General features: G+C 50.3%; 5 protein-coding genes across 5 annotated transcripts; 3 read left to right on the top strand and 2 right to left on the bottom strand.

Moving 5' to 3' along the window:
- Nucleotides 1–3,182: 3,182 nt before the first annotated feature.
- On the top strand, nt 3,183–6,761 carry atgI (autophagy protein ATG9). The gene is made up of 2 exons (XM_025684674.1): nt 3,183–4,246; nt 4,326–6,761. The coding sequence occupies exons 1-2, from the start codon at nt 3,516–3,518 to the stop codon at nt 6,415–6,417; spliced, it is 2,823 nt and encodes a 940-aa protein (XP_025540384.1). The 5' UTR covers nt 3,183–3,515; the 3' UTR covers nt 6,418–6,761.
- A 2,136-nt stretch (nt 6,762–8,897) lies between these two features.
- On the top strand, nt 8,898–12,164 carry BO79DRAFT_11522 (class I alpha-mannosidase 1A). Its single transcript, XM_025677928.1, has 3 exons — nt 8,898–10,322; nt 10,385–11,950; nt 12,009–12,164. The coding sequence occupies exons 1-3, from the start codon at nt 9,316–9,318 to the stop codon at nt 12,043–12,045; spliced, it is 2,610 nt and encodes an 869-aa protein (XP_025540383.1). The 5' UTR covers nt 8,898–9,315; the 3' UTR covers nt 12,046–12,164.
- Nucleotides 12,165–12,664: 500 nt separating this feature from the next.
- BO79DRAFT_244993 (uncharacterized protein) lies at nt 12,665–15,703 on the top strand (the record flags this gene model as incomplete). The annotated part of the gene is made up of 7 exons (XM_025685429.1): nt 12,665–13,069; nt 13,144–13,262; nt 13,341–13,575; nt 13,644–13,744; nt 13,804–13,960; nt 14,007–15,423; nt 15,667–15,703. Exons 1-7 carry the CDS (start codon nt 12,931–12,933, stop codon nt 15,701–15,703), a joined length of 2,205 nt encoding a protein of 734 aa, XP_025540382.1. The 5' UTR covers nt 12,665–12,930.
- A 785-nt stretch (nt 15,704–16,488) lies between these two features.
- On the bottom strand, nt 16,489–17,915 carry scw4 (putative cell wall glucanase (Scw4); the record flags this gene model as incomplete). Its single annotated transcript, XM_025686736.1, has 3 exons — nt 16,489–17,589; nt 17,651–17,796; nt 17,849–17,915. 3 exons carry the CDS (start codon nt 17,913–17,915, stop codon nt 16,711–16,713), a joined length of 1,092 nt encoding a protein of 363 aa, XP_025540381.1. The 3' UTR covers nt 16,489–16,710.
- A 614-nt stretch (nt 17,916–18,529) lies between these two features.
- On the bottom strand, nt 18,530–20,678 carry lcbA (serine C-palmitoyltransferase subunit lcbA). The gene is made up of 4 exons (XM_025682459.1): nt 20,217–20,678; nt 19,640–20,150; nt 19,093–19,584; nt 18,530–19,033 (listed from the first exon to the last, which is right to left on the bottom strand). Exons 1-4 carry the CDS (start codon nt 20,543–20,545, stop codon nt 18,851–18,853), a joined length of 1,515 nt encoding a protein of 504 aa, XP_025540380.1. The 5' UTR covers nt 20,546–20,678; the 3' UTR covers nt 18,530–18,850.
- Between the last annotated feature and the right edge of the window lie 41 nt (nt 20,679–20,719).

The following is a 20,719-nucleotide window of genomic DNA, read 5'->3' as shown; positions in this document are numbered from 1 at the left end:
CGTGCGTTGTGAAAGCTGCAGATCCCGCATCAGCATGGATGCATTTTCTGTACGACAGACGAGGGGGGGGGGTGTCTGGTCTAGTCGGAGGGGGCAGTGTGAGGGAGAAGGTGTGGTAAATGGTGGTGTTGAGAAGGTGGGTGGAAGTAAGCGAGGGACCAGAGAGGGAAAAAGAGGGAGAATGGTGGAAAGTCAATGATCAGCTGGGTAAGAAGGGCGAGGGATGGAGTCAGTCCGCAACGGAGGGAAAGCGGGAGGCGGTGTTGAACTTCGTGCAGCTGAAGAACAAGCGGGCCGGGGGGGGGGGGAAGTGGGAAAAATAAGGACACAAAGAGAGGAAGGAGATTGAGAGGAAGCCAAAGAAAAGAGGACGATGATGATACTACTAACGAGTTCCTGACTCAGGTATATCGATGACCTTTGGGGAGAGGGGGAGCAAAAACAGAACCAAAAGAATGAAAAAATAATATCTCTCTTTACTTACGGTTTTACTTGGGATCAGGGATATTGAAAGGCTAGTAGAAGTGTTCAGGTCGAGAGGAATAGCTGGTGATACGACAAGGGAGAGACCCTAACCAACTTCCAGAATATGCAGGGGAATTTGGACAAACGCCCGGTGATCTCTCCGATTGATGATAGTAGAGGTAGTAGTAGTGAGTGATATCAGTAGCGGAGGAGTATTATAGAGTAAAGTCGGACACGGCAGGCAGAGGCAGGCCTACGAGCCCTTCCTGTTCTTTACTACCCTGGGACGAAGGCGTTGGTGATTTTTGGTTCCGAATTGACGGGGTAACTAGCAACACCGGTTATGGAGTCATTGAAACCACTCATTGGACTTTCTCCCCGACCAATCGATCAATGGCCTGATGTTGACCTGCTTGGTTTGTTCTATATGCAAGTTGACCCTATATTTTATTTTACTATGAGCAAGCAAAAGAATGAAACTTGAAAGATAGCGATTTTTCTTCAGTCGTCAATTGACCGGGTACGAGTGGAATTAAGTCAAAATAATAATAATAAGAACAAAACCTTAAGGATTGAGGAGGGTCGAACGAAAATTTAAGCTGAAATAAGGAAAAGGGAAAATCGACGGAAAAGAAAAACTGTTGGGTTCAGGCTCTGGGGCTGGGATCCACTTGATGATGGAAGGCGTGTGTGTGTCTTTGAACCTCCTATTTTCCCAGTCTTCCTTACTAAGTAGTAGGTGGTGTGTGGTTAAAATGACTGACTGGCTGCGAACTGACTATAGGGAAGCACGGTGCAAAAGCAACGGCTTTATAATAAGACATTGATTATAGCTAGTGCCACTGAATATGATCTTCCTTATGAACACGCTCCTCTGCACACCCTCGAGCCCATATATGAGGCGTTGTTTCAGGGAGGTCATATTCAGTCCCGGCTTAAAAGCAAGCCAGGCTCTTCTTCCTTTGAGCCGGGAATGAGTTCAACCCAGTCTCTTTCTATAGGAACGGTGTGCACTTGAACTCGATCGCTTCACCCGACCCGATTTCCATGACCAATTTATGTTATGCCCCAGACACTAGGGACAGATCAGCCATGTAGGAAGTCGTACGAGGTACGTATCTTTGTTCTCTGGCTGAAGAAGCGGGTCAAGGATGGTCGATTATCAGGACCTTCCAGAAAGGTCTACGAACGCACCACCTCTGGGCTAATGTACAACCAGCCCCGATAGTGGTAAATTACTTTTGTTTCCCGCTTTTTGTTTCTGTTCTACCCCGATTACTTCTGCTTTTCGCGTGCTCTTGCCTTCTTTTACCCTTTTCAGGATTTGACTGATCGACTCGGTACCTTGTGATGGTTCTTTTCCTCTTCCATCGGCACCGAAGAAGTCGTACAGAATCAAACCGTGGCAGAGACGGTCGTACAATAATCAGACAGACCATTTCCAGAACAGATCCCAGCAGGGTACGGCAGTCAGATCCGAGTCACTAATGATTATCGCCACTGGGATCCTTCCCGCCTCCCCTCCCCTGTAGTATTACCCGACGTTAGATTGCATTTATATTGCAATGGCTGCTGGTGCACTCCGAAAGCAGTAAGCACAGTGTAGTGGGAGTTGTGGCTACTAACCACGCATGACTATGCTCACGTCAACGGTGTGCAGAACGCCATCTGCTGCAATTGTAGCCTAGTTAGTTGTCGGCATCCCGCCGTCACTAGTCAAGCCATCGCCCAGCCTTTACCAGACTATTCATTGGCACTACTGGATAGAATAATTGTGTAGTAGTTGTTATCGCGGGTCTCTTCCAATTTAGCCAATTGATCCCAGAACCGGACGGGGAGAAAAGCCACCGCCAGTCATAACAAACCACAGCGCAGTATCTATCTATTCATAGATTGGCATTAACCTTTGAAGGACCAGGCCGAAGAAGGAAAGAGTAACTCGGTCCGCAGAAGAAACACAACAACTTCAAGTCCATGGTACGGAGTACAGTCTTCACCCAAGCGAACGTTTCACCAATATTTGGATCATTCGGGAAGTCATGGACTTCATCGAACCACATATAAGGCAGCCAACGGACACCTGGTCAACAATCCCACTGCAGCTGGAGGATGAGGAGTTCTGGAGGACAACACTTCTATGTCTTGGGTGGGACAAAGGGAAAGAAAAACGCAGCCAAAGGCCAACGATACACCACGTATGTTAGACTCTTGACTACTTACCAGTGAGGAAGGAGCCCCTGCCGGGCACTGGGCAAACTAGCAAATAGAAAGAGCTTCGAGAATGGAAACCCACCCCGCACGAGCCACACCGGCGCTCAAGCATTGCTGGCGCTGGAGCCAATCAGTGGTCCCCATCGGCGGCCCATCCCGTCCAGCATCCCACTTGGGCCTGACTCGTGTCGTCACAGACTCACCGGCCATGACTCGGCCATCCCATCATGTGACATGCAGCACGTAATCATGCTCTTTTGGGTATTTTCCGCATTAACTTCGTTCCGAACTTCATCACATGATTGTTTCATCTTTGTGCCTTAGGCTTTAATGTGATCGGCTCAGGCAGCGACGAGTGAACTGCTTTACCGCTTCGGAGCAGCAGGACTAGTGCTATCGATGTGACTGATTGACTGACCGCCTGCATCATCGGAGCTTATCACGAGGCGGTCATCAGCTCCTCCTCCCACCCCCCGGGACTTGCTCCTGATCCTACCGACCAAAGTCAACCGACCTCCTTCAGTAGATAACTACGAGGTCCATCGGCTCATCGCTCATCATCTTCTTGACTTTCTGACCGAGTCAAAGGCAAACTGATCCTGCTTCGCTCATAGATCCTTCCTCTTTGTACTGTTCCAGGCGGAACAAGTCGATCCTCGCTCTAGGTTCCCGAACCACTACCGCCCTTTCGGATTCTGAACCATCCCGAGTGTTTTTCTCTATTTATCGTGTTTACCCTAGCTGGATGGCCTTGAAGTGACCTCGAACACGGCTTGACGGCCGTTAATAATGTACTGATGATTCTATTATCTACTTCTTCCTTAGTTTCTTAGCCCAAGATGATGACCTCCAATATCTTATCGCGTTTCCTCCCTCCCAACGGCTCCCCGTCAGTGTACGAGACAATCCGACAACATGACAATCATTCGGACGGTTCGGACGTGGAGGAACGTGCAGGAATGGCGTTTGACGATGAACACGGGGACCGATTCAGCGACCGTGAGCTGGAAGATGCTCTAGCAGATGCTGGGAGGGATGACTCTCCCGGTCCCAGCGATCCATTTCTCCCCCGAAGCCCACCAAGGAAAAGGGACGAGGAGGGCTTCCTCAAGGCCGGTTCTCGTCGCCGCAAGTTTAGCCGCCCTGGTCGGATACACGCAGCTTCACCGCGCCACAAGTTCGATGATAGTGATGATGATGTTCCTCCCTCCCTCCTCGTGGAAGGAGACCAAGATGACGATGATGTTCTAAAATCGAAGCTCCCACCTCCTCCCCGTTCGAATGACCCCCCGAATCTTGATCATCAGCCCAGATCATCGCCTCGAGACGACCGAGTCCACTGGGAAACCGCCCGCGAACGATTACCGCTACATGACAACAATAGGAGGGCCCATCATGCAAGTCTATGGTCAGCGGGATATCCAAACTTATCACTGGTAGATCCTAAAGAGAAGGCACTGTGGATGTGGGCAAACGTGGAAAACCTGGACAACTTCTTGAAGGAAGTCTACACATACTTTCTTGGAAACGGTATTTGGTCGATTCTGTTAAACAGGGTTTTGAGTCTATTGTAAGTTTCCCTTCCTCATTCTCAACTTCATCTGAATTATTTGAGACTGAATCGAGACTAACATGTGCCTGGGATTCAGGACCTTTGCATTCGTCGTAGGGTTCAGCATATTCCTCACTAACTGCATTGACTACCACAAGGTACGCGGGAGTCGAACTCTGGACGACATTCTGATCCAGAAGTGTACAAAGCAAATGTCCATGTCCGCTACCTTCTTGCTATGGCTGCTTTCGTTCTTCTGGATTGGCAAGGCCTTTCAGTACCTGCTAGATATCCGAAGACTCAAGCACATGCATGACTTCTATCACTACTTGCTTGGAATATCGGATGCTGAAATCCAATCCATATCCTGGCAAGAGGTCGTCAGCCGACTGATGACTCTGAGGGACTCCAACCCTGCGACTGCGGGTGCGGTCTCTGCGAAGAACCGCAAGTTCATGGGAAGTCAATCAAAGCAGCGCATGGATGCTCACGATATCGCGAACCGACTGATGCGCAAAGAAAACTATCTGATTGCCTTGATAAATAAAGATATACTAGATTTGACGCTTCCGATACCGTTCCTGCGGAACAGGCAACTGTTCTCGCGGACGCTTGAATGGAACATCAACCTCTGCATCATGGATTATGTTTTCAACGAGCAGGGTCAAGTGCGGACGTTGTTTTTGAAAGACACTCATCGACGGGCCCTGAGTGAAGGCCTGCGACGGCGTTTCATGTTCGCAGGCATCATGAATATCTTCGTAGCCCCCTTCATCGTCGTCTATTTCATGATGCACTATTTCTTCCGCTATTTCAACGAATACAAGAAGAATCCATCGCAGATCGGATCCCGACAATACACCCCACTGGCCGAATGGAAGTTCCGTGAGTTCAACGAGCTGTGGCACTTGTTTGAACGACGTGTCAATATGTCTTACCCTTTCGCGAGCCGCTATGTGGATCAGTTCCCCAAAGACAAGATGGTGCAATTTGCGGGTTTCGTGGCGTTCGTCTCTGGGGCACTGGCCTCGGTATTGGCCCTGGCTTCCGTTGTGGACCCGGAACTGTTCCTGGGGTTCGAGATCACTCACGACCGGACCGTGCTTTTCTACTTGGGTGTCTTCGGTTCTATCTGGGCTGTCGCGCAGGGCTTGGTTCCGGAAGAGACCAATGTGTTTGATCCAGAGTACGCGCTCCTTGAAGTCATCAACTTCACTCACTACTTCCCAAGCCACTGGAAAGGCCGTCTGCATAGTGACGATGTCCGGAAGGACTTTGCCGTGCTGTATCAGATGAAGATCGTCATCTTCCTGGAGGAGATCCTAAGTATGATCTTCACGCCGTTCATCCTCTGGTTCAGTCTGCCCAAGTGCAGTGACCGTCTCATCGACTTCTTCCGAGAATTCACCGTCCACGTCGATGGGATGGGATACCTGTGCTCCTTTGCGGTCTTCGACTTCAAAAAGGGTACCAACGTGATCTCGCAAGGGGACACGGGTCGGCGGGATGCTGCCCGGCAGGACCTTCGGGCGGACTACTTCTCGACCAAGGATGGCAAAATGCTTGCATCTTATTACGGGTTCTTGGACAACTATGGTGCTAATCCGCGCGGAGCTCATCCGGCAACGAAGCGACAATTTCACCCTCCACCCACATTCCCAACCCTTGGATCCCCATCTGCCATTGAGATGGGCAATTTTGGAGATCGGCCGGCAGCAGCTGGGCTGATGGGTCAACAGTCTACATATGGCGCTCCTCGGTTTGGACCCGCTGGCATGGGCGACCATCTCTCCCCGGCACCATCGATGCTGCTTGACCCGCACCATCAGCCGTCAGCATCAGGGTTCCGGTCAACGCACCGCGCTAATCCGTATCCGCGCTATAGGGCCTCACGACCACCTCCCACTATCTCTGACCCCATTGAGGACGAAGATCCTCCGGCGGGCAAAGGTCGTGGTGCGGTTAAATCGTCACCCGGGGTCGGGTCGAGCGGGGGTGGCATACTCACCAGTGATAGTAACTTGGGGGAGTCATGGCGGATGAACCTGGTAGGCGATGAGGTCGAGGAAGAAGACGAGGGCGGCGAGAATGTCGACGCCCTGGCTGGCGGGGCGGGTGTTTTGGGACTCATTCAGCAGTTTCAGAAAGTCAACCAGGACAAACGGGGACGGACGACGGTTGGTATATAATTAGAATAGGTGGCGAGGATATGAGGTTTCAATCGCCTCTACGGTGCACATGGTTACAGTAGGAAGTCCTGATTACCTGGAAAGCCTTGGGAATCCTGGCCCAGACAGCCCACTGGAAAAGGCAGGCAGTCCAGTCATACGCCAGTAGAAGGGTACAACTGTATGTAGAGTGGAGGATAGGCTAGCCACGCTAGTGATCAGACCTGCAGCAATGGTTAGTAGTACTAAAGTTTACAATGGTTTTGTCCAGCTGATTTATTCTGTCGGGGTGTATGTATGATAGTCTAGTCCCGGCTAAATGGAAGGTCAAGAAAAAGGACCAGGGTCTGTCTGTCTGACCGGACCTTTGCCCCGATTCATCCAAGCACCAAACCTTTTTTTTTTTCCCTCTTTACTTCTCAAGATACGGAATGTTCATTTATTTATTTATAACCTGTTACTGCTCTTCCTATTTTTTTACTTGAATCGACCCATATTCTTCAGGGTCTGTCTGCTCGCTCAGAGTCCGAGAAGAGCACGTTTCAGGGTCCTCACATACGAAACAGCAGTCCCCGCCGTGATGCCCCTCCAAGTCAGGGGAGAGAGTAAAGGCACCAAAAATTCTTCATTGATGGAGACTGGAGCAGAAAATGGCCTTCTAGTCTAGATTAGTCGGAAACTCACGGCACGAGTAGAAAGCCGGCCCATATATTGATTAAATTAGCTTGGCTGAATTCGGATGGCGGAAGAACAGACCTACGTACTTGGACGGTGACAGAACAATGTGATTGATTCTACTTTAGTACTAGGGAGGTCACCTGACTATTGATAGCTGATAACCAAGTCCAGTTCACCCCTGGATAAACTCCGGGTTTCCGGGACGAGTATCCATGGATGAGAAGGAGGGGAAAGGTTATTAGTTTAGTCTTTGATAACTTTTGACCATCATGAATCAAAGAATCAAATGAATAAATGAATAATTGGTGGAACGAGAGAGGGAAAATAACATCCATTATTCTTCTTCTTCCTTCTTCCTCTTCCTTGTGATTGTTTGTGTTATCCACCCCCCGCCCGTCTCGGTAATTACGGGGGGTTCCATCACAGGCTATATTTAGCAACTCACACTAAAAGAGAGAAAAATAAAAAAAGGAAAAGGAAAAAAGAGGATCCAGTCAGCCCGTCCCCTGCAGCCGACGCGCATTATGTTGTTGCTGTTGTTGTTGTTAGCAGCGAATAGCCACCATGAATGTCAATGGTATACGTACAAAACATACTGCGAATTGCGTAGAGACATACGTAGACATTTGAAAAATAACAATTGTAGAGAGACATGAAATGGATTGTTAGTCGATCTTATAATCATGATGCTCTCCCCCATTCCAATCCGGTTCTTGACAGTCGATCATCCATCTGTCTTTCCTTCTTCTTCTTCTCTTCCCCCCCCCCCTTGCAAGTCTGGAACCAGTGCGCCCGACCGACCGGCAGCTATCAATTCAATCTCCCTGCTGATCCCTCCGTCGCGGATCCGGGGATCTCCTTTTGTTGGTCTCGATCATTGATTTTATTGGATTTTTTAATTTTTTAATTTTGATTTTTGGGGTGCAATGCGCCGGACTATTGACAGTCTTGACTTGACATGGAATGCCAATGATGGGATCGGAGTATTGCTTACCCCCCAGTCATCATCATCATCATCATCAATTGATAGTTAGTTGACTAGCTGTTGCTGCATTCAGTCATTGTCATTCCTTTCATCATTATTCAGCCAGGATGGATGGATGGATGGTGCAGTGAACAAGTAATAGTTTAATGCAAACTGCAACAGACTCGGTCTTAAACTTGACTCCTGATCCAAGCGATTTCCGACCGCGATAACTTTTCCCTAAGGGCTCCACGCGCGCAGCACCCAGAATCTTGGCCGGGGCTCAGGGCTTAATGGCTTTCTGCTTGGATGTGAGCGGCGGTTGCATCCGCAGGCGGTTCAGGCGAGTTTCCATCCATTCTTTTAGTTCCTCTTCAATCTCAATTCATTCATTTTATTGGAGCATCGCGCGGTCTGGCCAGTCCCTGGCGGAGGTCTAAACCTTCCAGTTACTAACTAGTCGGCCCTTTTTCCTCTCTTCTCCCCTCTTTCAAGTCTGTCTCTCTCACGCGCGCTCTTACCTTCTCTCTCTCCCTCTCTCTCTCTCTTCCTGTCGTGCAGGTGTTTTAGTTGGTGCTTTTTCCCTTCCCACCATCTTTAGACTTGTCCTCTTTTTACTTTTCTTGGCTTTCTTTCTCCTCTTTCTTACTTCTTACTTTTTACACTTTACCTTTTTCTTTCCCTTTTCTCACCTGATAGTTTCCCTTTCCGGTCAGGGCTGCAGGTTGTCATTCCCAATTCATCCATCCATCCATCCTCCCTCACACTCCGCTCTCTTCCTTCTTTCTCTCTCTCTCTCTCTCTCTTCTCCCCCGAAATCAATCATGACCTAAAACAGGTCAACTCTCCGCCAATTCCCACCCACCTCCTGATTGATTCATTCTCTTTCCACTCGTTTGGTCCACTTTTGTTGCATGCTGGATCTCAGCCCAGTCTGTCGTTAGAGAGAGAAATCTGACCCTCCTCAATTCTTATAATCCACTCCTCATTGATTGGGAGTGTTCTCCATTCGTTTTCGCCCCGAGTCTTGTCCCGCGGCTTGCAGGAACTTGACTCCCTTGGGATCTCGTGATCCTTGCGGTGTCCCTCCTCCCTCGTATAACCCGCACCCCCCCCCCCCTCTCAATACCTCCTCTTCTTGGGGGAACATTTATATTATTCTTTGCATTTGACTTGACTTTCGCTTGGGGGATCTCTTCTCCCCTTTCAAACTCTGTTTCTTGCCTTTCGTTTTTCCGAGTCTTGTGTTACTACCTTCTCGGTTACATTCGTTCACCATGTTTCGAGCCCGACGCTACCGGGTCCTCCTGGTCTTCGCGACCATCTTTGTGCTCGCCTTCATACATTTCGCTCGATCTCGAGAACAGGCTCCTTCCGCCTGGAGTGCGCCACCACCCGTTGATCGTCATCCTGCATTGTTCTCGCCAAACCCTCCCCCCGCTGACGAGACCACCCTCAAGGACTCTGCTTCCGTAGATGTCCCTCCGCCCCCTCCTCCTCCTTCTTCCCCCGAGAGCTCCGATCAACATTCCGAAGAAGCGAAAGAGCCGTCTACCGAAACCTTATCTGATGCTCGCCCCTCAACCTCCGCGGAAGTGTCCAACCCGTCGAGTGATGCAACGGCCTCGGGGAACAAGAATGAAGCCGAGTCTGGTCCGGCCCAGTCCCAATTGGGTTCTGAAGATAAAGGGAAGTTGGCAGTGGAGGCTCCCGAGTCCACCTGGCCACACCCCCATTGGAAGAAGATGCCCGAGCAATATCCTCTCGCTCCCGAGGACTTGATCCAGCTGCCCGCCGGTCAATCCAAGGTGCTCCCTAAACTGCAGGCTGATTTCAAAGACGAATCGTCCGCCGACAAGATGAAGCGTCTCGAAAGGCTATCGACGATCAGGTCCACTTTCGAACACGCTTGGACTGGCTATAAAACTTCCGCCATGGGCCATGATGAGGTCCTGCCCCTACGTGGTGGATATCGCGATCCGTTCAATGGCTGGGGAGCTACTCTCGTGGACGGCTTGGATACCCTTTGGCTCATGGGCCTGAAGGAGGAGTTCTCCCTTGCGGTCGACTTTATCAAGACCATCGACTTCACCACTTCCAAGAAGAAAGACATTCCGGTCTTCGAGACGGTCATCCGTTATATGGGAGGTCTGCTCGGTGCATACGATATCTCCGGACACAAGTACGATGTGCTTCTGGAGAAGGCCGTAGAACTCGCCGAGATTATAATGGGCGCTTTTGACACTCCGAACCGCATGCCAACCCTCTTTTACAAATGGGCCCCGTAAGTTCTTTGTTTTGGTGCTATAGATTGGATTATGTATAGCTGACGTGCTTGTTATGCAGGCTTTACACTGTGCAACCGCATCGCGCAGACAAGAAGGCTGTGTTGGCTGAACTCGGCTCTCTTTCTGTGGAATTCACCCGCCTGGCACAGCTGACCAAGGAAAACAAGTACTACGACGCTATTGCGCGCATTACCAATGCGCTCGAGGCTTATCAGGACAACACGCAGCTTCCTGGCTTGTGGCCAATGAAGATCGACGCATCTGGTTGCAAGAAGACCCCCACTCACATCGATCATGAGGTTCCTCGCGGAAAAGTGCCAGTAGAATCAGCCACCAGTACTGCTCCCACGAGGCCTCAAACCACTAGGCCTGCTCCAACGGACGCCCAGAGCTACACCGAGTTTTTGGTGCCTCATGATGCAAGATCGCTGCACGACGATGCCCAACCGGCTGAGTACGGTGGAGTCTCGCGTCAACAAAACTACCCTAGCTCAGAGAGCGAGTACCGCGCTTCTTTCGACAAGCAGACCCCCGACGCGCAGTGCCATGAAGGCTTGACCAGCCCCGCCTCGGAAAGCGAGAAGTACGGATTGGGCGCTCTTGCTGACTCGACGTATGAGTATCTGCCCAAGGAGTATATGCTGCTGGGCGGTCTCAACGATCAGTACCGCACCATGTACGAGAAGGCTATCAAGGCAACCAAGGAACGGCTTCTCTTCCAGCCCATGATCAAGGGCGGTCGCGACGTTCGATTTTTGAGCACCATGACGGTGCCCAAGCAGCCTGGTCGTACGAAGGTAACCTATGACGGCGATCATCTTTCCTGCTTCGTGGGTGGCATGGTTGGTATTGGTGCCAAATTGTTTGGCATCGAAGGCGACATGGATTTGGCGTCCAAGTTGACGGATGGCTGCGTGTGGGCGTACGAGTCCACCAAGACCGGGATCATGCCCGAGCACTTCTCCTTGATTCCGTGCAAGAACGGCGAGAAGTGCGAATGGAACGAGGAAACCTACTACAAGGCGCTGGACCCGAACATGCAGGAGCGATTGGCTCGGGCGGCGGCACGCAAAGAAGAGAAGGAGAAAGAAAAGGCGAAAGCCAAGGCCAACGAATACGTGGATCCTGAGCCCGAGGCTATCAACTCGATCAAGAAGTCCCACGCCAAGCGGGAGCGCGGCAACTGGCACGTCATCGCAACGCCTCCCGACGACATCAAGAAGAAGGAGGAGGAACCGGTGGAGACCGTTGACGAAGCCGAGGAGGAGAAGGCCCCCTCGCACGAGGAATTTGTCGCGGCCCGGATTCGGAACGAGCGGCTGCCACCTGGTGTGACTCGTCTGGTGGATCGCAAGTACCTCTTGCGGCCCGAGGCGATCGAGTCGGTGTTCATCATGTACCGCCTCACGGGCGACGAGTACTGGCGCGAGAAGGGCTGGGAGATGTTCGAGGCGGTGTCCAAGTACACGCGGACGGAGCTGGCCAATTCGGCCATTGAAGACGTGACGGTCCAGACTCCCAAGCCGACGGACGAGATGCAGTCCTTCTGGCTGGCGGAGACGCTCAAGTACTTCTACCTGTTGTTCAGCGACCCGAACGTAGTGAGTCTGGACGAATATGTGCTGTAAGTGAAAGCTGGCCTCGACGAGAACTGCACACTGGAGACTGACCCTTGACCGCAGAAACACCGAAGCGCACCCATTCAAGCGCCCGCAGTAACCCTAATGCTCTCTATGGCTTTGTATGCATGTGCATGTGCAGTCTACGTCGATATTGCTGTTTTTGTTATTGCGTTTGTTTGGAAAAGTACAGATACCACGTCCCCGAGCACATGAGTTGATTGACCCTCTTCTTTAATCGTCACCCTTTATTTATCACCTCGTCTTCCCCCGATTTTTCTCTCTTGCGTGATGCTTTCGTTATTTCTCTAGCTGGCTTGGGAATAAGAGGCTGATATCAGGCGATCTGTAATGAACCCGGCGACTGGCGCTGGGAGGATGTTGTTGTTGTATAGACTACGTACTTTACTAGTGGCTGTAAACAATTAATCATGGGACCGGAGAAACAACTTCGGTTTCTATATTGACACATTTATTCAAGTCCAATGGTTTAAATCTACCTTTCATGTTGTTATACCAAGCAATAAGACTCAAGACAATATCTAGTTAACAAGAAAATTAGCTAGTCAACTAAGTATTTAGTGCTGATGAATGACGTACGGCCGCCCTTAGTACTCCGTAGATAAGTAGTTCTCACTCCTGTTTCCCCGACCAGAAAAATACTGGTGGATCGCCCGCCAATCCCCCGCCGCCGCCCGAGTTGACTTGGCCACTTCCATTCCATCCATCCACTCCATACTACCTACCTTTCTACCACACCACATACACATCACACACACACCACACCACCTCCCTCTATCTTCCCCCACCCCCGCGGAGCAAGTGCACCACCACCCCTCCTCGCAACCCAGCTCCAAGCGCAAGGCGGGCGGGATGAGTGCAGGGAAACAACCACACGACGACATTCCCGCCGACGACGAGGACGATCAACCCGCAGCACCCCCCCGCAGCAACACTAGCACCGCACCAGCAGTAGCACCGGGAAATGGACTTTGAGGTTTCCCTCGAGAACGAGCAGCAATTCTGGGACGAGATACAAGAGATTGTTTCCTCCCCTTGCTCCTCGGAAGATCATATTGATAATGCGCTGAGGTCTTATTTGGGTCTGGCGACCAAATACAAAGGTATGGAAATGAGATGATATGATATGAAAACTGTGGGATGTGGGGGAGCTGATATTTGGGTGGTATGGTTTTAGATGAATACCTTCAATCCGAGTTAGATGTTACGAGGTGCTCGTATAAATTGCTTGCGTCGAATATCTTTGTCGCTCATACGGATTATGTGCGGAGGCAGATGGTTTATGGGTTGTTGCAGGTTCGGATTTCTTTCTCCCTTACTTCTTCCTTGTGGATGGTGGGGATCTGGTTTACTGATGCTGGTTTGGTGGTGTAGGATGACGACCCTGCGACTCTTCACCTCATCGTATCGTTCTTGCTCTTCGACGGTCGACAGCATGACGTGGCGTTTCGGATGATGAATGAGGAGGGCTTGTTCCCGAGGTTGTTGGAGCTGCTGCAGGCGCGGAATCGGAAGGAGGAAGAGGAGGTCCCTGCGGGGTTGCATCGATTGCTGATGGATTTGATGTATGAGATGTCGAGGATTCAGAGGGTTAAAATTGAGGATTTGGGTGCGTTTTCTTCTTCTTGGGTAATATTGTTGTGGACTGGGTTGTTTGTTGACTGAAGGGTGGTACAGTTCTCGTGGATGATGAATTCGTCAAGGGCCTCTTTGATATCATTGAGGATCTGTCGTACGATGTTAATGATCCTTATCATTATCCGGTTATTCGGGTGTTGGTGAGTGGTTATGGATTTGTCTGGGTGTGCTGGGGTTATGCTAACGATATGCTCGACAGCTGGTTTTGAACGAGCAGTTCATGATTTCCGCGCATGATCCGGTCGATGAGAATACGTCCAATGGCTTGACGAACAAGATTATCAAGATCTTGGCCATGCACGGCAATCTGTACAAGACTTTTGGGGAGAATATTATCCTTCTCATTAATCGTGAAGGTTAGTCGTCCCAAGCGCAATGGGTGGAAGGTTCTAACTCTTGCAGCCGAGACATCGCTCCAGCTTCTGACGCTCAAGCTCTTATACCTCATCTTCACTACCCCGACCACCTACGAATACTTTTTTACCAATGATCTTCACGTGCTAGTTGATATCCTCATTCGGAACCTTCTGGACCTGCCCGAAGAGGCGTCCGCTCTCCGACACACATATTTGCGTGTTCTCTACCCACTACTGGCACATACACAGCTGAAGTATCCACCCTTTTATAAGCGGGAGGAGCTCAAGCGGGTGCTCAGACTGCTTGTTCACGGTCAGCTCTCCGAGAGTGGGCCTGACCGGGAGAAGATAATGCACTTCGACGACGTGGATGAGACAACACGAAGGCTGGTTCTTCGATGCGCAGCTGTTGAGTGGCTTCGAGACCCCGAACCAGAAAAGCCAGTTCACGATGAAGATACCACGCCTACGGATAGTGTACCTCCTGATGCTGAGTTCGGGGAACCACTGGAATCCTCTCGGACTCTTTCACCCACGAGCACGGTCGACAGCTCTCCTGAGAACATGTCGCCCACCAGACTGGATGGTCCAGACTCCAGCGCGTCAAGCATGGCTGCGCATCACAGACTCAACCAAGCGCAACGAATTGGCATGCACCTTGAGCACGCATCATCCTCCAGCCTCAGCGTCCAAGAAGTAGCATCCCAGCATGTGAAGCCTGGGATCATAACACCCAGCCGCAACGATACCCGTGCTGCCATCGATAGCCCAACGAGTCCATCAAAGCTGCTGGGCAAGCCCAAAGTCAAGCCTCTGCCTCCGAGAGCAAGACGTTGGCGCGGCCGGCGAGACGACGAGCACGGACAAACTGACAAGATCCCCGAAGACGCCGAATCTCAACATACAAGCCCAATCATTCCACCAGCAACCCTCGTCACCGCCAACAGCGCCAGCGAGCGCACAAATTCCACCGGCATCGTCCCACCCCCCGTCCCCAGTCACTCACGTCGTTCAGCCTCCAACCCACCTCCAGCTGTCCCTCCACCCCGACGCTCAACAGTTCCCCACCTCCACGCAGGCCATGGAGGAGTAGGTCACCTTCCTGTCCCAGTCACGAGCCACTGCACTCCGCTTGCCAGTCCTTCTCGACTTGCACAGCAACAACAGCAACAGCATCACCACAGCGTCAGCAGCACCAGCACACTCACCACCGCACCATCACCTACCCCGCCGGCCGCCACCCCTGTTACTCAGAAACACACGCAGAAACCCGAACCCCCTAAAACTCGTCGTCGCGGCCGCACAAGGACCGGCCAGGCTGACTTGACTTATAAACCCCCTCCCGTGCCGGATTTACCGACGGAGCATCTGCAGAATGGCCAGCAGCATAGCCACACAGATAGCGAACCCAAGACCAACGCCACCGTGAGTGTTGAGGAAGCGGTGCAGAACGTCAGTCTTGAGTAGGTAGCTAGCTGCCTAGCTGCACGGAATATTTTCGTTGGGAGTAGCATGTGATTCACATTATAGCATCATAGCATAGCAAGCATACACCATTTCAGTTTACTATAATCTGCATGCAATGCAGCGGCATAATGCAAAGCATTTAATTGTTGACACTTTTTCCCTCAAATCTCAAGCATACAACCACCACCAAACCCACAATAATCCAGATTTAACATAGCATCTTAACCTAGTTAAAATAGCATAGCCAATAAGGACCCTAACCTGCCTGACCTATAGTCTACTTTCCAAATGACAGAGTTAGTTGATTAGTTAGTTGGTTAAAGCTGGTTAGTTGAAAGCGACCAATCTCCAGTCCGAGTAAGATAGATAGATAGTACTACTAGCTACCACCTACCAATACCACAACCACAACCACAACCACATAATAATACCAAGAATACCAACCCACACAAATACAAAATACTAGTTAGTCCAGCTTATACATAACATACAATACCGAAAATACACCAAATCAAAATAAAATACTAAGAACGAGTGGCAAGACTTCTTCTTACTAGAAGTAGAATAGAATAGAATGGATAAGACTAGCTAGCTCCATTCTCGGACATGGGTACCAAACCAAAGTACAACTTTCTTTTCGCAACGGGCGTTGTGGGTGGGAATGGGAAGATTACCGAGATCGGGTTTTAGTTTGGATCTTTGTTTTTCCAATTGTCTGGCTTACCCGAAGAAGTTGGTTTTGCTGGTGGGTGGGTGGGTTTCGGGTGGCTCCCGAGTAAAAGATGAGAAGTACGTGGTTGATGACGACGACGACGACGATGGGGCCCAGTTAGTTACTAGTTACTAGGTAGTTTTCGGTTTAGTTTGAATTGCAGCAGAACAAAGCAGTCTTGAAGTTATCAGACGTGGGTTTTACTGGCATAGGAGTGTGGTATGGTATGATATGATATGAATGAATTGATATGATTAGATGACTCCAAAGTCATCAATCCAAGTGACTGTCAAATATGCACAAGATACTGTGTGAGACATAACCAATTATTCACAAGACTTGTGTAAATGGACAGAAGAAGAAACATAACATGTAACAGAAATAGAAACAAAACAATAGGATCACCACACGGGCATACCGACTGACAAGCTCCCGAAACAATCACGACCTGCGCGATCTAATCCGAAAGCATATCATATCTATGTATAGAATGTCAGAAAGGTTACTACCCATGATGATCAGCCGGCCAACACCAGATGGACGTAAATGGAGCAGATCAAAATGCCAATCGTCAGCGTTGATTGATGCCCCAGAACTTCTCCGCTCCAAAAGTACCAGGGGAGTCTTGCTTCCACAGATCATCAAAGGCTGTAAATAGAACTAATTCATTATCGCCAGTGAACGTCTGCTGCAAGCTGGCAATTGCCTTTTGTTGGTTCTGCGAAGACGGCACAGCCTTGCCATTGGGCTGACCGTTATGTGGCCATCCTGACTCGCTGATAAGGGTTTTCTTGCCGCGGGCCGCTTTGGAGACTTTATTGGCTTGGTCTTTGACGTACTGGCCGGCTTTATCAGCGGTGTTGTTGTTATCGAAGAAGGCATGGCAGTTGGCAGCACAGTAATCGGACGCTTGGCAGAGCTCGGGATGTTGGATCAGGACTGAGAAGGTATCCACCGTTACCACGGGTCCTTGGTATCCTGCGGCGCGGAGCTTGTTGCGTGCTGTGTTTACTGCGTTGGTGACATCGGTAATCGAGTTCTTACCATCGTTGACTAATTCGTTGCCGATATTGATGGTGTGGAAGACGGACCAGTCCCCGTTGGCAGCCCCGGTGATGTAGTCAAGACTGGATGGGAAGTTCTGCAGGTCGAAGACACCAGCGAAGACTTTCAGGTTGCGTTGTCGCGCGGCTTTGGCAACCTTGTTCGTCTGGTCACAGTCTACGCCGTAGATCCGGACGAACCCGTATTGCGCCAGCTTGTCCAGGTCTTGGTTGACTTGGTCTTGGGTCTTGCAGCTGCCATCGCTGTTATACGGAGAGTAGGAGATGCCAAAGCGACGGTAATTTCCGGTCTTTGGGTGCTTGGTAGATTCAGGAAGTGGGACGGCGGGGGAGAGATCCAGATCATCATCGAGAGTCGGTAACAGTGGTGGAAGAGTTGCAGGTGACTATTCCATTAGTCTGAACCCTAGCTTGACATCTGAAGCAGTGCTTGTTGGTTACACTTACATTATCTGCCGTCGCAGTTGGGTTTGAATTGCCGCCGCCCACGACGTTGTTGGCAAGAGCATTTCCAGCTTGGTCTACCCACACAATCACATCACCTCCTGGAAGGTCACCCAGAGGGCCAAGATCGCGCTTTTTGCCAGGGTCGTCTACAAGCTCAGTTAATAGGTAGGTCAGGCACTCATAGTCTCAGGGGCGTACCATAGGGAAGTGCGCGGACAACATAGCTGAGCAGCAACACAACGAGGAGGTACAAAAGGCGTTTCATTGCTGGTGTAACGCAAACCCGTTGCTACTGTATTGACAAAGTTGACTTTGAGATCAGTCTCTTAACGTTCAATCCACGTGTTGATTTAAGCAAAGATCCTACCGTCAAGCGCACCAGGAAATAACCGTCAGACACAGAGCAGAAGACGCGGATTTTGTCTAAGGACACCGTTCAGCCAAGTGCATCTCCTGGCGATTCACTCTGGCATAGAGTGAAGACACCTGCCCTTCATTCTGGAGCGCCATGGGTGAAGACAAGGGAGTGCCGCTATTCTGCTTCTAGGAAAACAAATGTTTAACTGGGTTGTTTTGGATGGAATGTTAATTTCGTATCTGCGCAGATCCCTTGGTCTCGAGAATGCGCCACGGCCTCGTCCAGGCCATTTGCCACAAAATCGAAACCCCGATCGATTCCACGGTGTAACCTGTGGCCCCTTGGTGCTCTTCCAGAGCCCTAGGTTGGTGTTCTGCCCCTGTCATGACTCGACCGTCAGTGAAGCGGATATCCCTGTACATCCCTTTCGTCGCGTTGAGATCCAAGACACAAAGTGAATCACGAAAAGCATTGATTGGACAAGAACACAAAATTAATATTAGAATGTAATGTCTATTAATGTTCACTGTGCCCAAGCACGCAAAGAAATAAAGGCCGATATGGGCAAATAAGAATGTCTACACAGTAAAAATAGAGACCCGAAGCTTCAACAACCTCAAATCACGCCTCAGGAAACGCATCTAGGTCGCATCAATCCACGGTGTAATATGTTATACAAGAAATCATGTAGGGTGGTGTTCTATATCACCAACAGAAAGGGCAACGGCACGAATGGAAAGAAGAAGGGTACAAGAGGCGTGTCATTGGAGCATTAATGTTCATGGCCACTTTCAGGATAGGCCGGGAAATGAAATACGAGAATGGAAGGGAAAGGAAATTCTTTACTTCCTCTTGCTTAGAACTTTCGTAATCGCGTGGCGAATGGTCGTTCCTGCTTTTTCAATCTCCTTTCTCGTCAATCCGATTGTCACGCAAACCTTCAAGGCAGGAGGAACAATCTGCTTCGGCTCGAAGTTATCCTGTAGAGTCTTCAAGCGACTGATGAGAACACCGTTTGCGAGACACTGTATCCAAAGCAGTCAGTTATCTTTACGTATAAGCCATTTTGCCTAGCAACACTCACCTCGTCAACAATATCTTGGAGCAAGAATTGCTGGTCGTCGAGGGACAGCTTCTTCGCAGCAACCACCTCAGGCTTGAGGACCAGAATCATCATAGGGTTCTCGGGGGAACTGGTGCAATAAACCCAATCACTGCGAGGGTCCAACTGGGCCCACATGGCCTTGGTATGCTCCCGCAGCTGCGTCACAGTCTCGGGGCTGTTCTGAAGGAGGTTGATCGTAGCACTAGCAGTGGTAGACAAAAGAGCGGGGAGTGCCGCGGAGAAAGTATAAGCAGCAGCCGAGATACGCTGATGATGGACGATCTCTTCCGAGCCAGCACAGAAGCCACCTCCTGCAATCAGTGGGCCGGCCAGCGAGCCCACAATCATATCAACTTCCGCCGCATCGACATTCTGGTGCTCAGTCACACCACGGCCAGTTCGCCCAAGAACACCAAAAGACCAAGTCTCATCGAGGATCAGACGGAACTTGTACTTGAGTTTGAGCTCGATCTTCAACCTAGTCAGCTAAATCTACAGAGGAACCATAATGAGGATAAGCACTCACAATCTTAGGCAAATTCACCATGTCGCCGTAAGATTCAAACAGACCTTCGGTGATAATGAACCGCCTAGTAAGAGGCTTCCTAGCTTGTTCCTTGGTAACCTTTGCAAGGACTCTCTCCAAGTCTTCCATATCATTATGCTCATACCAGCGAACAATGCTGCGAGAGATCTGGATACCCTTGCGAATAGCGAAGCTAACACCCTTGTCCGCAACAATGATATCACCACGCTTTGAGAACGCAGGAATGACACTAGAGATTGTCGAAAAGGCTTGCGCATAAATGATGCAGGATGCAGTACCGAGATAAGAGGCAACATCAGCCTCCGTCTTCATATGAACATCCTGAGTACCATAGAAACCGCGGGGACCACAAGGACCGACACCGTAGTTTCGCAGAGTCTGGATGGCCTTCTCCTTGAGCGACTCGTTCGTGTTAAAGTTGTAGTAGTTATAGGAACCGAGATTGGCGACTGTCCGACCGTTGCTCAACTTAGACTTGGGTCCAACTGGGCTGCAAGTCACCAACAGTCAGCATACCATGCCCGACAGGAAACAAATTAGGAAAGACAATACATACCCAACAATGACCGTCCGCTTATCAACCTCCATCGCCTCCAGCGGAGTGGGCTTTCCCACCAACGGCTCCGGAGTCCACTCATCCACCAGATCATCGACCTCATCCTCCGAAAGTTGAACCACACCCGGTTTAGTCGAATACTTCGGAGCGAGAAGGTAGCGGACCGCAAACAAGAAGAGGAAGAGTTCGACAGCCGAGCGGATCGGGTCGTTCTGGTAACTAGACTTCACATAACGTAGAAAGATCGCAGAACCGGGTAGACGATGGAAGAGGTCGGCGAGTTCATGGAGGTACTCCGAAAGGAGACGCTGAGTCTCCTGGATATCCATGACGGGAGAAAATCCACTTAGCGCTCAGGGCGCAAGTACCCAGGAAGCAGATGAGCGGAGTCTGAAGTTGAAATGAAGGAAAGACCCTCTATAAATGATTCGACAGCATCAGCGACTGAATAATAAGTCAAGGCAGCGGCATTCCCGGAGGTTCGAAGCAACGCGGCAAGTCCA

The sequence above is a fragment of the Aspergillus costaricaensis genome (genome assembly GCF_003184835.1).
Source record: "Aspergillus costaricaensis CBS 115574 unplaced genomic scaffold BO79scaffold_13, whole genome shotgun sequence".
NCBI classification, from domain to species: domain Eukaryota; kingdom Fungi; phylum Ascomycota; class Eurotiomycetes; order Eurotiales; family Aspergillaceae; genus Aspergillus; species Aspergillus costaricensis.
Note: the sequence above shows the minus strand (reverse complement) of the source record. Positions and strands in the feature narration are given on the sequence as shown.

Bases quoted from the DNA above. Each gene is read 5' to 3' on its own strand.
- lcbA (XM_025682459.1), bottom strand. From the start codon at position 20,545: ATGGATATCCAGGAGACTCAGCGTCTCCTTTCGGAGTACCTCCATGAA. The intron at 20,151-20,216 runs GTATGTATTGTC...GGTGACTTGCAG, and splicing joins AAGCGGACGGTCATTGTTGG to CCCAGTTGGACCCAAGTCTA. The intron at 19,585-19,639 runs GTGAGTGCTTAT...ACTAGGTTGAAG, and splicing joins TGGTGAATTTGCCTAAGATT to ATCGAGCTCAAACTCAAGTA.
- BO79DRAFT_11522 (XM_025677928.1), top strand. From the start codon at position 9,316: ATGTTTCGAGCCCGACGCTACCGGGTCCTCCTGGTCTTCGCGACCATC. The intron at 10,323-10,384 runs GTAAGTTCTTTG...CTTGTTATGCAG, and splicing joins CTCTTTTACAAATGGGCCCC to GCTTTACACTGTGCAACCGC. The intron at 11,951-12,008 runs GTAAGTGAAAGC...CCTTGACCGCAG, and splicing joins AGTCTGGACGAATATGTGCT to AAACACCGAAGCGCACCCAT.
- atgI (XM_025684674.1), top strand. From the start codon at position 3,516: ATGATGACCTCCAATATCTTATCGCGTTTCCTCCCTCCCAACGGCTCC. The intron at 4,247-4,325 runs GTAAGTTTCCCT...CCTGGGATTCAG, and splicing joins AACAGGGTTTTGAGTCTATT to GACCTTTGCATTCGTCGTAG.